The sequence below is a fragment of the Pelmatolapia mariae genome, linkage group LG15 (assembly GCF_036321145.2).
Source record: "Pelmatolapia mariae isolate MD_Pm_ZW linkage group LG15, Pm_UMD_F_2, whole genome shotgun sequence".
Lineage (NCBI taxonomy): Eukaryota > Metazoa > Chordata > Actinopteri > Cichliformes > Cichlidae > Pelmatolapia > Pelmatolapia mariae.
Window position 1 is genome coordinate 34,223,664 of NC_086240.1, and position 12,459 is coordinate 34,236,122.

Genomic DNA, 12,459 nt, shown 5'->3' on the forward strand with positions numbered 1-12,459 from the left:
CAATAACATTTATTTTAAAAAAGATAATAAGGATAAAAAAATATATAGAAATGTTGCTTTCCTTTAGTCATGAAAATATGTACCTATAGCATGCCACATAGTCACCTAATTGTGTTTTAGTATTAATGCAAATGAAAACATTTTTAATACATTATAGGGTTAACGACCAAACAGGTTAAAATATTTCATTAAAATAGTTTGTAAGTTAAAATGATGCTTTGCTTTTCAGCCCAACTAAACTTACTTTCTTAATGACTCAGATAATAAAAATGTAATATAGGCAAAAACTTAGTATCCTTATCTAACAACGTACATTCACTCAGGGTGGCATTTACATGTCCACCTTCACATGAGATTAGTTCTGTAATAAATAGTCCCAACAGCCCTTTATCTGTGTCCAAGGCAAGAGAAAATACAGTTGTAGGCACCGTGTTAGTATTCTTGCGGCTGTCTGCCACAGTTTCTGCTGTGCTGTTACTATGTCAGCAGATGACAGCATTTTACTGGGAAAACCTGTTTGCTGAAGAGGAGTAACAGCTTGTATCCACATTCTGTTTAGAGATGACCTACTGCCTGAAACATGGTCAGCTGTAAAGTCGATTCAGTGTTATGGTCAGTGTCTCTTTATGAGCATGTATTAATGCACTTATGTTGCTGTTATTTTCTTCCTTATTAAATTCCACAAACACACTGCAAGTGTTCCTGAGCGGACAAAAGCGTCTTTTAAGTGACAGCTGTGCAACAACTGCATAAACAATTTTCAGCAAAGTGAAATTGCAGTTAATCGTCAAGTTTCAATGCTTTATGTATCTTATGATTCATTTGTTTTTAACCATCTTTAATTTTCATATTTTTGTATTTAGACACAACCATCAAATCAGAGTTTTTTCCCGACAAGCTACACGTCCTCATCTAAAATTAACACCTAATGTTCTCATTTATTTTACTGTATTTTGTTGTCAACCGACTGCTTGTCTGTGAAAAGTGCTTTATAAAAAACCTACACTTTACTTACTTATTTATTTACTATTGTATGTAGTCTATATAATAGTAATATCATATATATATAATAGAAATATAATAATACAATAGTAATTTACATCAAAGTTCAAAATATGGCTTTCATTTCACAATATTTATTTATTTATATAAACATAATTGGAGAACTCGAACAGTGTCCTGTCCTTGGTAACGGCTGAGTGAAATATTAATGTGTTTGTTATCGCTACTGTTTGCACCTGCAAGTGTTGCATTATGGCCATTTAAATGTTTGCATAATGGTGTAATAAAAGGCTTTGTTAGTGTTGTGTATGTACTTAATGGGGCCATTGTCCTGTGTGGAGGCTCACAGACATTAGAATAAGGTGATGTAAGAACCATTCACAGCTGTTTAAAGAACTGGGAGCAGCTTGAGACACACGTTTTACTCTTCACAGCTTATTCAGCCTGGACAACAGTAGTATGTTGTAAAGGAGAGGCTGATAAAGTGTTTTAATAACACTATCAGACCATATAATAAAATATAAGCTATCTAAAGCAGTGGAGTCAAACATAAGGGCCAGAAGGTTCCCATTCTGTATGGCTTTGCAAAGTGTGAATATTAACAACACATTTATGTTTTGTTTTTTGACTGTGGTGCTTATACTATTTTTTCACAAGATGTAAAATATGTGGAAAGTTAAAAGCATTTTCAATCTACATCAGTTTATTCAATAAATAAAAACATAAAATACTACTGTTGTTTCTGTATAGGCTTTTCCACTGTTGTCTGTAAATTGTAATGCATGTGTCAGGGCAGTTGCTTTACAGAAAATCGATTTATTTTGGAAGTTGAAACATGTGCAAACATAAATAGAAATACAGTATATATACATATATATATACAGCATGTCAGTCTCGACTGAAGAAGTCACTTGGATGAGTGACAAAACATTTCTCTCACTGAAATCGCTACGTCCAGATGAACACAATCAACTTTTTGGGATTTTCTTACCTGGATGATTGAACATGCATCAAGACATTCTTCATAACTGCACATTTTTCTGTCCAGTTATGCTTTCATAGCACTGGCAGTGCTGTAATGGTGTCATTATGAAAAATGATGCTCCAAACTAATGACAGTCTTTTGTGCATGTTCAATGCCTGCACATAGCACTGCTGTCACAATTTTTCATATTTTTTTAAGAGCATGACTTTCAGGTACTGTTTTAATGGATGTAGCTTTAGGCCTGCTACTTCCTCTTTTGTCCTCCACCTGTCCAGTTTTATTAAAACTGCAGAGCGTGCCAAGATATGCCAACCTTTCAGCTAATCATTATTTGAGAATCATCTTATAGGCATAATAATACTATTTTATGCTATAAAAATGACTTTTTACTTTCAGAGATTCAACTAAAGATTCAACTAAAGAAATGGGAATGAATGAATGTTATACAACTAGATGTTTTTTTCATTTCTTCCATTATCTCCCTAACCTGTGTTCACTTTTGAGAGCACAGGTTAGGGAGATGGCGGGGACAGAAAACACAAGGCTAAATTTGACATGTGTCAGATCACTGTCTTTATTCAAGAATAATTCATCTTAAGTATAAAAACAAGAAACGGGTAATAGCTACATGTGTGTTTGTGTGTGTGCATAATATGCATACTTTACTTGTATCCAAATCAGGTAATTGGGAAGATGCAACACAGCTGGGCAAAACAAGGCACAGGTGAACTAAGTGAGACAAATGACAGGGAAAGCAAAACTGAACATAACACAAGCAGGACAAGAGACTGTCAAAATAAAACAGGAAACTACCGTGGAGACATACAGACTTGACAAACACAAAGCGAGAATAAACAGGCTCAAAGTGAGTCTATTGTACTGTGTTGTGCATGCCTTCTGCTGATTTCTCCTCTGGATTTCTTGACGTGTACACTACAAGTCTTCCTGTATTTTCTCTTGTTGTTGCTTTTGCACCTGCATTTCAGTGTATTTGCTAGCCTTCGTTGTGTTTCTCGATGTTCTGAAGCTTGCGATCCATTTCTTTCTGTTTTGATTCCTGTTGCTTTTTCTCTTGAAGAAACTCTTCATTTCTGTGCAGTGTTTTATCAAGCCTTGTTTGCAGCACTCTGCATTTTGTCTCCATGTCTTAGAGTTTGCACTGCATGTCTTTCTGTTTTATGTCCTGTTGATTTTCTTTGGGGTTTTTTCCAGGCCTTCATCGAGCTTTCCTTGGAGATCCAACTGTATCTCCTCAATAATAGCTTCCCTGTCTTGAAGCTGGTCAGACATTTCTTTTAATTCAGTGCTCTTTTTCCTGTTTTCTTTAATCAGAAACATGATCTGACCAAACATGATTCCCCAGCCCTCATTAGTAATCTTTATGTTGGGCTGGCGTTGCATATTGTTAGTTTATTGGTCTTGTCTGTTCATGAGAAATTCGTTGTGCATTTCTTCCAGGTGTTTATTTTGTGCCACCATTTGTCTGCACTTCTCCTCTAGTTGAAGTTTCTCTTCCTCAGTTTGTTTTTTTTTTTCTGTTCTATAGATTGTAGTTTTTGTTCCTACTTTCCTGTAATGCCCTTTGGACAGATAAGACGCCATCTGGGAAAATTGGCTGGCCACTCCAGGAAGGACGCTGGCCGCTGAGGTGGAGCGTTTGTAAGTCTAACTTTGATTCTGATTTGATTCTTTCCTTTTTTGGTTAAACAAACAGAAATAAAATGTAATAAACTTTCCATCTCCCCATCATCACTGTTACAAAAGCACCAGTTTAATTAAGAAGAACCTTTTTACTAGGGTTTAACACATTTTCTCTCTCTCTCTCTCTCTCTCTCTCTCTCCCTCTCTCTCTCTCTCTCTCTCTCTCACACACACACACACACACACACACACAGGTCCCCAAAGACAGGGTCCTGCCAAGGTGGCATTTTTTGTTAAAAAAGTAAACTTTTTGGCTTAAAATGACAACAGCACAAAAATTTTCTATAGTTTTAATTTTTATCTCAAGCATATTCATTCTATTTTTATCTTATTGTATATTTTATTCTATTTTATTGTACTGTATATAGTATTTTATTTTATTTTATTCTATTCTATTCTGTACAGTTGTGTACTGTATTTATTCTTATTTTATTTTATTCTAATTTTTGCTTCATAACTTTTGCACTGTCCACTTCCTGCTGTGACAAAACAAATTTCCCACGTGTGGGACTAATAAAGGTTATCTTATCTTATCTTATCTTATCTTATCTTATCTTCCTATTCCATCACCATATTTTCATGACCATATATTTTTGGGACATATGATTATTGATTATTACCAAATTATGAACTATCATAATTTTATGATATTCATAAAAACTATAACTGCCATTAACTTTTATTACTTCCTTTATTACTGTCCTAAGTCATAATGATTTGACAGGGGGCCATAAATCACTGGTTTGACATAAAGTACCAATATCCCTCCTTGTGTAGTCACAGCCCTGGTTCATCCACTGAGTTTGGTATCTTCTATGCCTGAATGATTTATATGTCAGCGTTAACTGGCTTAACAAACAAACAGCATCCCTCTGAAAATGGTCAGGAACAAGGACTAGACTCAAAATGGGTGAAAACACAGCCAATATCCAAGAAAAGCTTTTAAAGACCATCATAAAGTCTGTAAAACGTTTGCTCACAACCACTTTAAAAAATTACATGAGAATCTGGCTCCTTGGAAGCAAAATATAAAGAAATGAGGGGTGTCCAAGACTGTGTTGGTGGAGGGTGTTCTTTGTACTATGAGTTTTCGTTGTTCCTCCCGACCAGCAGGTGTCGCCATCACATTTATCACTGCGCTAATCAGACATTTGCTCACCCGTCAGGTCGTGGATGCAGTCTACGGATAAAAGCAAAAAACTTCTCTTTCCTGTAAGATTTTATCTTCGTATCGCCCTTCACGGCTGGTGGATTAGTGTGTTTGACTGTGGGTTTATTAATGTTGTGTTGTTCAGTCAGGGAAACGCATTATCTGCGCGGAAACGCACACACCGGCTCAGGTTCGCCTCATCTGTCTCTCTGTTGCATGTCGCGTTCACTGGTATCATTGTGAAACCGAATGTAAAAATTTCATGTAAACGTCAGTGCCGACCGGGACTGGATTGTTTCAGACAGAAAACATAAAGTGTTCGTCTCTGAGCTGTTAGACCAGAAACTAGCTAACGAGCAGCAGCTGGAGAGTTGAACTTTGAACTCGGAGCTTTACAGCTTTTTCAGCACTTTCGGAGATTAATAAAGTCTGTAGTGGTGTTTAAACTACACGTGGTATTTTTCTCACAGAGGTTCGCAGTTTGTGTATATATAATATACGTTGTGCACATAAAATTGCTTTTAGGTTTTAAATGAGAAAACAGTGCGGTGCAAAATCAACAAATAATAGGGACCAAGTAGTGTTCTCGCTAACTCTCACGATATTTTAGTATTTGACAAGTAATTTACACAGGCACGTGCATTTACACTCACAGGTGATCAAATATGCCTCCACGTGTCAGCTAGCATTATATTTCCTCTCTCCCTGTGTTGGAAGATCAAGTTGTCATTTGTTTTACTCCTTTTATTACAGTTTGTTTAGTACAATGAATCTACCTATCCGCTGGCTTTCCCTGTTTGAACCCTAACTGTTTATTGTCTTTTCCCTTCTGCTCCACAGATGACGGTACTTTCTCCTGTCTGAACATCATGCTTCCCCGTGCGGGTAAAGACTTTCTGGTCCGCATACGGTTCTCCTGGAGGCCGTTCTTCCAGGGCCGCTATCTGCTGGTCACCAATATCATGAGTGGAGGGGTGATGCTGTCTCTGGGAGACATCCTGCAGCAGACTCGGGAGAAACACAGGGATCCTGGCAAAATCAGAGACTGGAGCCGAACAGGTGACACAGAGTTTTGTGTGTTTAATGTCATACGTTATCTTCTTATTTTGGCTGATATTCAGGAGAGCTCCAGATCTGTACAGTTTCAAAAAAAATGTAATGAACTCAATTAATTTTGGACAAAAGCATCTGCATTGTTGTTAGAATTATCTTTTGATTTTGGGATACAGAGGAGAGCATGCCAAACAACATATGCAAAAGCAAATGTAGTTGTCAGCAGTAAGGATTCTGCCAACAGGATTATGCATAAACACTTTTTTAAAAAACAATTCTTACAAAATAAAAAAGGAACTCCTACTATTTTGTAATAATCTCATGTTGGGCTATCATGATTTATTTCATGCATGGTTGTTCTCTGTTTGGCTTCAAAGCTCGCATGTTTGCCGTGGGCTGCTCCATGGGTCCACTCCTGCACTACTGGTACATCTGGCTGGACAGAGTGTACGCGGGCAAAGCTCTCAAAACCCTGGTCAAGAAGGTTGTGGTGGACCAGCTGGTTGCTTCCCCGACTCTGGGCGTGTGGTATTTTTTAGGTGAGAAGGATTTTACTGGTACTAAGTACACTCTCCTCCTCCTGCTTCTCACACGTTGTTCAGGGTGTGAGCACCTGAACAGTTTGTCAGTGACGCGCACACACACACACGCACACTTCAGAGATCATGTACAGAGGCAAAGGTTGCGCATAAAGATGTGGGTAAGGAAAACCCCCGCGTATGTAATAAGACGTATATGGAGTTCAAAGGGTATCTGTTTCGAGTAGGCTCAAGTTTAGCAGTTCATGTTTATAAGAGAGCTTATCTGAGGGTGGTTTTAATAAAGTGTGGCGCTGACGCACGTCTGACAGAAAACTGTGTTTATCGCAGGTATGGATCTCATGGAGGGGCGCAGTTTATCCGAAGGATGGGCGGAGTTTAGAGGCAAGTTCTGGGAATTTTACAAGGTAAGTAAACCTGGAGGTTGAACATTAATTGTTCTTCATTCATCCCAACTGAAATTCTTCTTTGTCTTTAACAAAAGATGAGAATTTAGCGTTTAAACTGTAACTGAACATTGAGTAACATAAAATATAACTGTGCTCTACACAGCAAACAGAGGAACTTTACGAGTTAAGACTATAAGTTTCATATAGTAATTTAGCTCTGTGCTCTTCTAGCTGTCTTAAATCTTGAGGTTGTTGTTGTTACTCAGAAGGTAAAAAAAACAACCCAGCAGAGCAGATAAAACCTCCCAGTCTCAGCTGGTAACCTGCCGAGCAGACGGAGCACGCTTCCCTCCTCTTGTCTGTTTCTGCAGTGTTTGCTCTGGGTAATTTGTACCTGCTTGTTTATCTTAATGTGTGTTGTTCTTGCTGACAGGCAGACTGCTGTGTTTGGCCCGCTGCTCAGATGATCAACTTCTACTTTCTCTCGCCCAAGTTCCGCGTCGTGTACATCAACTTTGTCACCTTAGGGTGGGACACCTACCTCTCTTACCTCAAACACAGAGTAAGTCAACCACACAGGAAGTTTTTGGTTTTGTTACCTCTTATTTTACCAGTTAACAGCTGTACGGTGCTGTGTGTGTTCTGTCTGCATACACATTTCCACTGGGATGGCGAATGGAGCTGAAACTGTGTGTCGCTGGAAGCAGATGATATGTGTCTGCTCTATGCTGATTGGCTGATAAGTGGGCTGAAGTAGGGAAGAGTGTGACAGTGGAGTTCACCAGGAATGGAAGAACTATGAAGAAAATTTCAAAGATTAAGAAAAGCAGCATGGAAAGCGCAGGCAGCTACAGTGGACACTATTCATTGTTTGTAACAGTTTCACTTCAGCTCTTTGAATGTCAAATGAACTCTCTCTCCACGGCTAGTTGACCAACAACAGCACAAGAGAGAATGATCTACAGACGGGTTGCACCACATACTTTGTATGCTGCCTCCATCATACAGCAGAGCTCCCTGCAGATAGACAGGCCATCCCTGGACTGCCAACGCCATCCCTGCTGAACCATAGGTTCCAGTATACAGGCAGCCAGTCGGAGGAAAGCTGCTTTAAGCAGAAGGCTGACAGTGGGTGAACTGAGGGGCTCTACAAAGGCTCAGTATGAGCTCAAAAGGATTAATACGGTATATTGGGACTGTTACTCACCAGCGCTGCCCATGAGGTTCATTGCATCTCTGACTTTTCTAATCACTTATGTACAAAAGTGAAGTGATGTTGATCATGTCAGTGCATCCACTGATTTGTTTTGTCTTGACAGAAAGACGACCCCCATGCTGAGCTGGCATCAGACAGCAACAGTGCGGATGTACAGAAGGAAATGCTGCCACAGTCCGAACCGTTGGAGGAGAAGGCTTAAAGAAGCTCAGTAGAGATGATACGTGTTGCTGTTTTTATGCATTTATACTCTTCCTCCCTTTGGAACTGCTGCAGGACTGTTGTGTGCATGCAACAGTGTGTGTTCCTGTGTTGGTCACTCAGATTTAAACTGATGCGTCTCTGGGAAGTTTGAAGTTAAAGTGCTGGTACACGTCTTCTTAACTCCCAAAGAGTTTAAATGTGTCTGTTTATGTGTGAATGATGTGCGCATGGATGAAAAGCTGTTTCACTGCCCTCAGGTACAGCACTTACTGTCAGAGTGAATTGAGCGGCTGTTAAGGGGAAGGTTTAAAAACTCCCAAAAGTCATTGGACCCAAATTTTACATCTAACTCTAGTAATGCTTTTACTTTATTTTTTAAAAATGCTTTATTTAAAAAAAAAAAAAATCATTTTTGATGTGAGAGAGCTCTACTAAATAACTGCTTCAACAATAAACCATGTCTTTGTACATTGCCTTAATATATCATCCAGTGCTGCGCTTGTTTTAATGTCAATCGCTCCATTTAACTTGTCCCTCTGAGGTCAAATGAAGCATGATTATGGATGTATCTTTATTTGTCATATCACATAGAATAACTGTTGAAAAGAAGTCATTTTTAACTGTGCAGTAGTTTTTCACTAGTTACTGTAAAATTGACTGTATATTTCTACCAGTTTAATTTATTGATGATTTTGTTTAGCTTTGGCAGGTCCAGTGATGATTTAGTTTATGTGATGATGGGGGGAGAAAAACCAGTATAAATGGTGTCAGCATAAACACTGTGAGGGTGGGGAGTGACACCATCTTCGGTGCTGCTGCTGTGTTCGTATAATGTATTTATTATATGAAGTATTTTCCCAGAGTTCTCCACATAAAATGTATCATTGGTGTACTACCTGTGTAAAATAACTGAGAAGCCATGTATCAGAGGTCTGCTAAGATTTCTGAATGCTGAAGAATTTATTTTCAAATAAATTCAAATCAAATAAAAAAAAATCTTTCTTTTGGCACTATTTTGGTTCTATCCTAATTATCCATACAGTTCCGTAATAAATACGGTGATGTTTGCCCTCTTTATAATGGAGGGGGCTATTATCGTCACTGTGTTAGCGTCTTAACAGGAAGTATTGGGGACAATGTTACAGTTATTCTTATATGAATGTCATTTTTAAAATGTATACAGTGCAAAAGTCTTGAGCCACCCCTCATTTTTAAATATTTTCCTTTACAATAACCAGACTTTCTTGGGTTTTTTAAGTGGCCTTAAGCAATAGTTCCCTAGATCTCTTTCAGTTGTTTCCTTTGGACATTGGCTGCCTTTTTACTCATTTTTACTCCAGTGCTTGTTCTGTACCATTTTCAGAGGAAACATTAGCACAGGGGGAACGTTGCTACAAGCAGCCCGTCACAAAAATGCATAATTTGTTCCCATTTCTTTATCCGAGGCTGAAAAATGCCAACGATAACACGGTGTCTTGTGTTGTACCAGCAAGGTCATTCCTAAAGAGCTCTAAGCTGGAAACCTCTGGATGGCAGTGTGACCTTAAAAAAACAGAGAAAAGTTAATACCTACAGCAGATGAACGGTGTCTGAAAGTCATGTCCTTATGAAAAATGAAAACATCCGGCAAAGACCCAACAAATGATCTGAGAGACGTATCTGACCCTTCAGCTGATCATCTACTGTTCACTGAGGCCTCATCAGAAATGGTCTCAAGGGAAGGATGGATGCCAAGAAGTCAAAATTACACAAGATCTGGTCTGTATGTATAAAGTTTAAGTAATGTACACAATATCAAAAACCTTAAAACAGAATAGAAATAAAAGAGTAAAGTTGAAGACTGGACTTTAAAAGAAAAACATGCAAGGTAGAAATAAGCTCCACTGCACCTGATTCAACAAAAGTGTCAAACGTGCAGTGGAAGAAATGATTTTCTTGTTGCATTGAAAATAAAGTGTCCAGCTCTGTGCTGCAGCATAAGCAGCCTGCACAGTAGCAGAGTAAAAGACCTGGGATAGCATAGGTCATTGCAGCTGGCAGCATCACACAACTTTCATGTTTAAAATCTATTTTAGAAGTAAAAACTAATCTGCAGCTGCCTGCAGCAAGAATAGAAACGAAAGCAAACACACACAACCTTGTTTAAATATTGACTGATAGTGTGAAGGGTTTAATGCTTGATATGCAACAGCCTGTGTTTGGAGCACATCCTGCTGTCAAGGATGTAGTTACCGCGTGTGTGTGTGTGTGTGCATGTGTGTGCATTGTCTGTGAATGTCACTGATATGACTGCCAGCCACTTCCCCTCTCAACATGCCCGCAACGATGCACCTCACTCTACTGGTGTCCCTGTTAACAGCGACGGTCATCAGAGGTAAGTCAGCATTTTTCAACAAGTTTTCACTTCTCAAACTTTTGTGTTCAATATGTTTGAACGTTAGGCTGACGTCTTGTAAAAGTGCAAATTTATGCAAACAGGAAGCTTCGTGCAGTGAGAGACAGTCGGCCGGTTTGCCCGTGGCAGTGCGGCTCTGGCTCTTGTTTTAAGTGTAATACGAAGCAACCATGTGTTATCACAGAAACTTTTGTATTCATTCTGTTGCTGTTCCTTACTACAAAATTCATATCATAAGTAAAGCGTGCATCTGTAAAATATAAGGGAAGGTTAAGGTAGATGGGAAGTTCACACCTGGGTGTATACTGGGGCTAATATTTAATCACTGAAAGTGAGCTGAAGTCGAGCCTCCTGTGGCAAACACTTTACTGAACACACGTTGCAATTGCTCTAATATTACCTGACCCGCTGCTCCGCGCCAACACAATCTGCTTTTAGACACTTGGAGCATGTGATCAAGTCGTACTTTTCTGAAATTTACTTTGTTTTTGTTCTTTTGTCAAGTTTAAAGCCGTTTCTTGCCTCAGAAAGTTGTCACAGCAATCTTACCTTAAGCTCCTCTGGATCTTTGCCCACATCGCTGTGTACAAGTACAGTTATGTGATTTAAAGCTCCTAAACCCTCATGTATTTACCACTTCAGATCTCAGCTTCATCACAGTTTGAAGGTTTTCCGGTGTGTTTTCTTTGTACACAAAGCGGATTTTAGGGGTAAAACAGTAACAGGTGGAGCAACTGCAGTGTTGATCAGGACCCCAACCTGAACCCTAAAGTGCCTACACTCAAACACCTGCCAAACTTTGATCCCACACGGCTCCGTAAAGAAATCTAAAACCGTCTTCACCTGGTGTGAGTGGGTGTGGGCGGTGAGTAGAAGATGAAACTTATAGAGTTCCATGATGGAAATGAGCTTTGGGTAATGCATCATTACTATCATGTTAATTATGTGTGACTTAAGTAATAGTGGCAAAACTCCAGAATAGTGAATTTAAAGGTGTAGCATTCAAAATTTCTAATCTGTGATAATAAAGCTTATATTTAGGTTAAGGTAGGGTTACTTGATTAAAATGAATCAAATGTGAAATAAGAGCCCACATGACCACTTCAGAATCACCTGGGATTTATTTTTGTACTATATTTTGCACTCAATAAAACGATTGTTCACCCCTGTCAAGCAATAATTTTGAGTAAAACGCAGCTGAAATATATCCTTATTATAGAGTTTACCAAAAACTTAAGTACCAGCAAGGTTCTGTTAGTCTGTGTCAGACATCAGATATGTATTTTGCTATTCAAACTCTGGGATATTCAATGATCTAAAAGTTGGTTATAGAAAAAAAATCATACAAAACAATTATTTTGTGTCAGAACTTTTTGATGATTACAACAACACCATGCTCTGTCAATAGGAAGGGTTATGGTTAGTGCACAGCATTAAGCCATGCTTGTCTGCATTAGTGCTCTCATGCATTAAAAACATCCAGTGCAAGTATGGAAAAATGTAATTAAAACTTTCTTTGTGGTTTGTTGGCACCGTTAAGATGCCAACAAACCACTTGATCATTATCTCAATAAGGTGTGAATGCAGCATCTTATATTTATGTGCTGTTTGCTGCTCTGCAGAAACCACCACTTCCTTCAGCTCATCCACTGCACAAACAACCACCACCAAACCACAGTCACAAACAACAACACTCCAGACTACCATTGAAAGAACAACACATCCAAATACAACTGAAACGACAACACTCCAGACTGCCAGTGAAACAACAACACATCCAACTACAGCTGAAACGACAGCAGTGCAGTCCACGACCGTCATCACT

The 12,459-nt window shown here is 38.8% G+C and overlaps 1 protein-coding gene across 2 annotated transcripts; it reads left to right on the forward strand.

Moving 5' to 3' along the window:
• Window positions 1–4,825: 4,825 nt before the first annotated feature.
• mpv17l2 (MPV17 mitochondrial inner membrane protein like 2) lies at window positions 4,826–9,208 on the forward strand. Of its 2 annotated transcripts, none has more exons than XM_063495428.1 (6): window positions 4,826–4,900; window positions 5,679–5,897; window positions 6,269–6,430; window positions 6,761–6,837; window positions 7,253–7,381; window positions 8,139–9,208. In XM_063495428.1, the coding sequence occupies exons 2-6, from the start codon at window positions 5,708–5,710 to the stop codon at window positions 8,235–8,237; spliced, it is 657 nt and encodes a 218-aa protein (XP_063351498.1). In that variant the 5' UTR covers window positions 4,826–4,900; window positions 5,679–5,707; the 3' UTR covers window positions 8,238–9,208. The 2 variants fall into 2 exon arrangements, with proteins under 2 accessions (XP_063351498.1, XP_063351497.1); XM_063495427.1 differs by lacking the exon at window positions 4,826–4,900 and adding an exon at window positions 4,919–5,028.
• The last annotated feature ends 3,251 nt before the right edge of the window (window positions 9,209–12,459 follow it).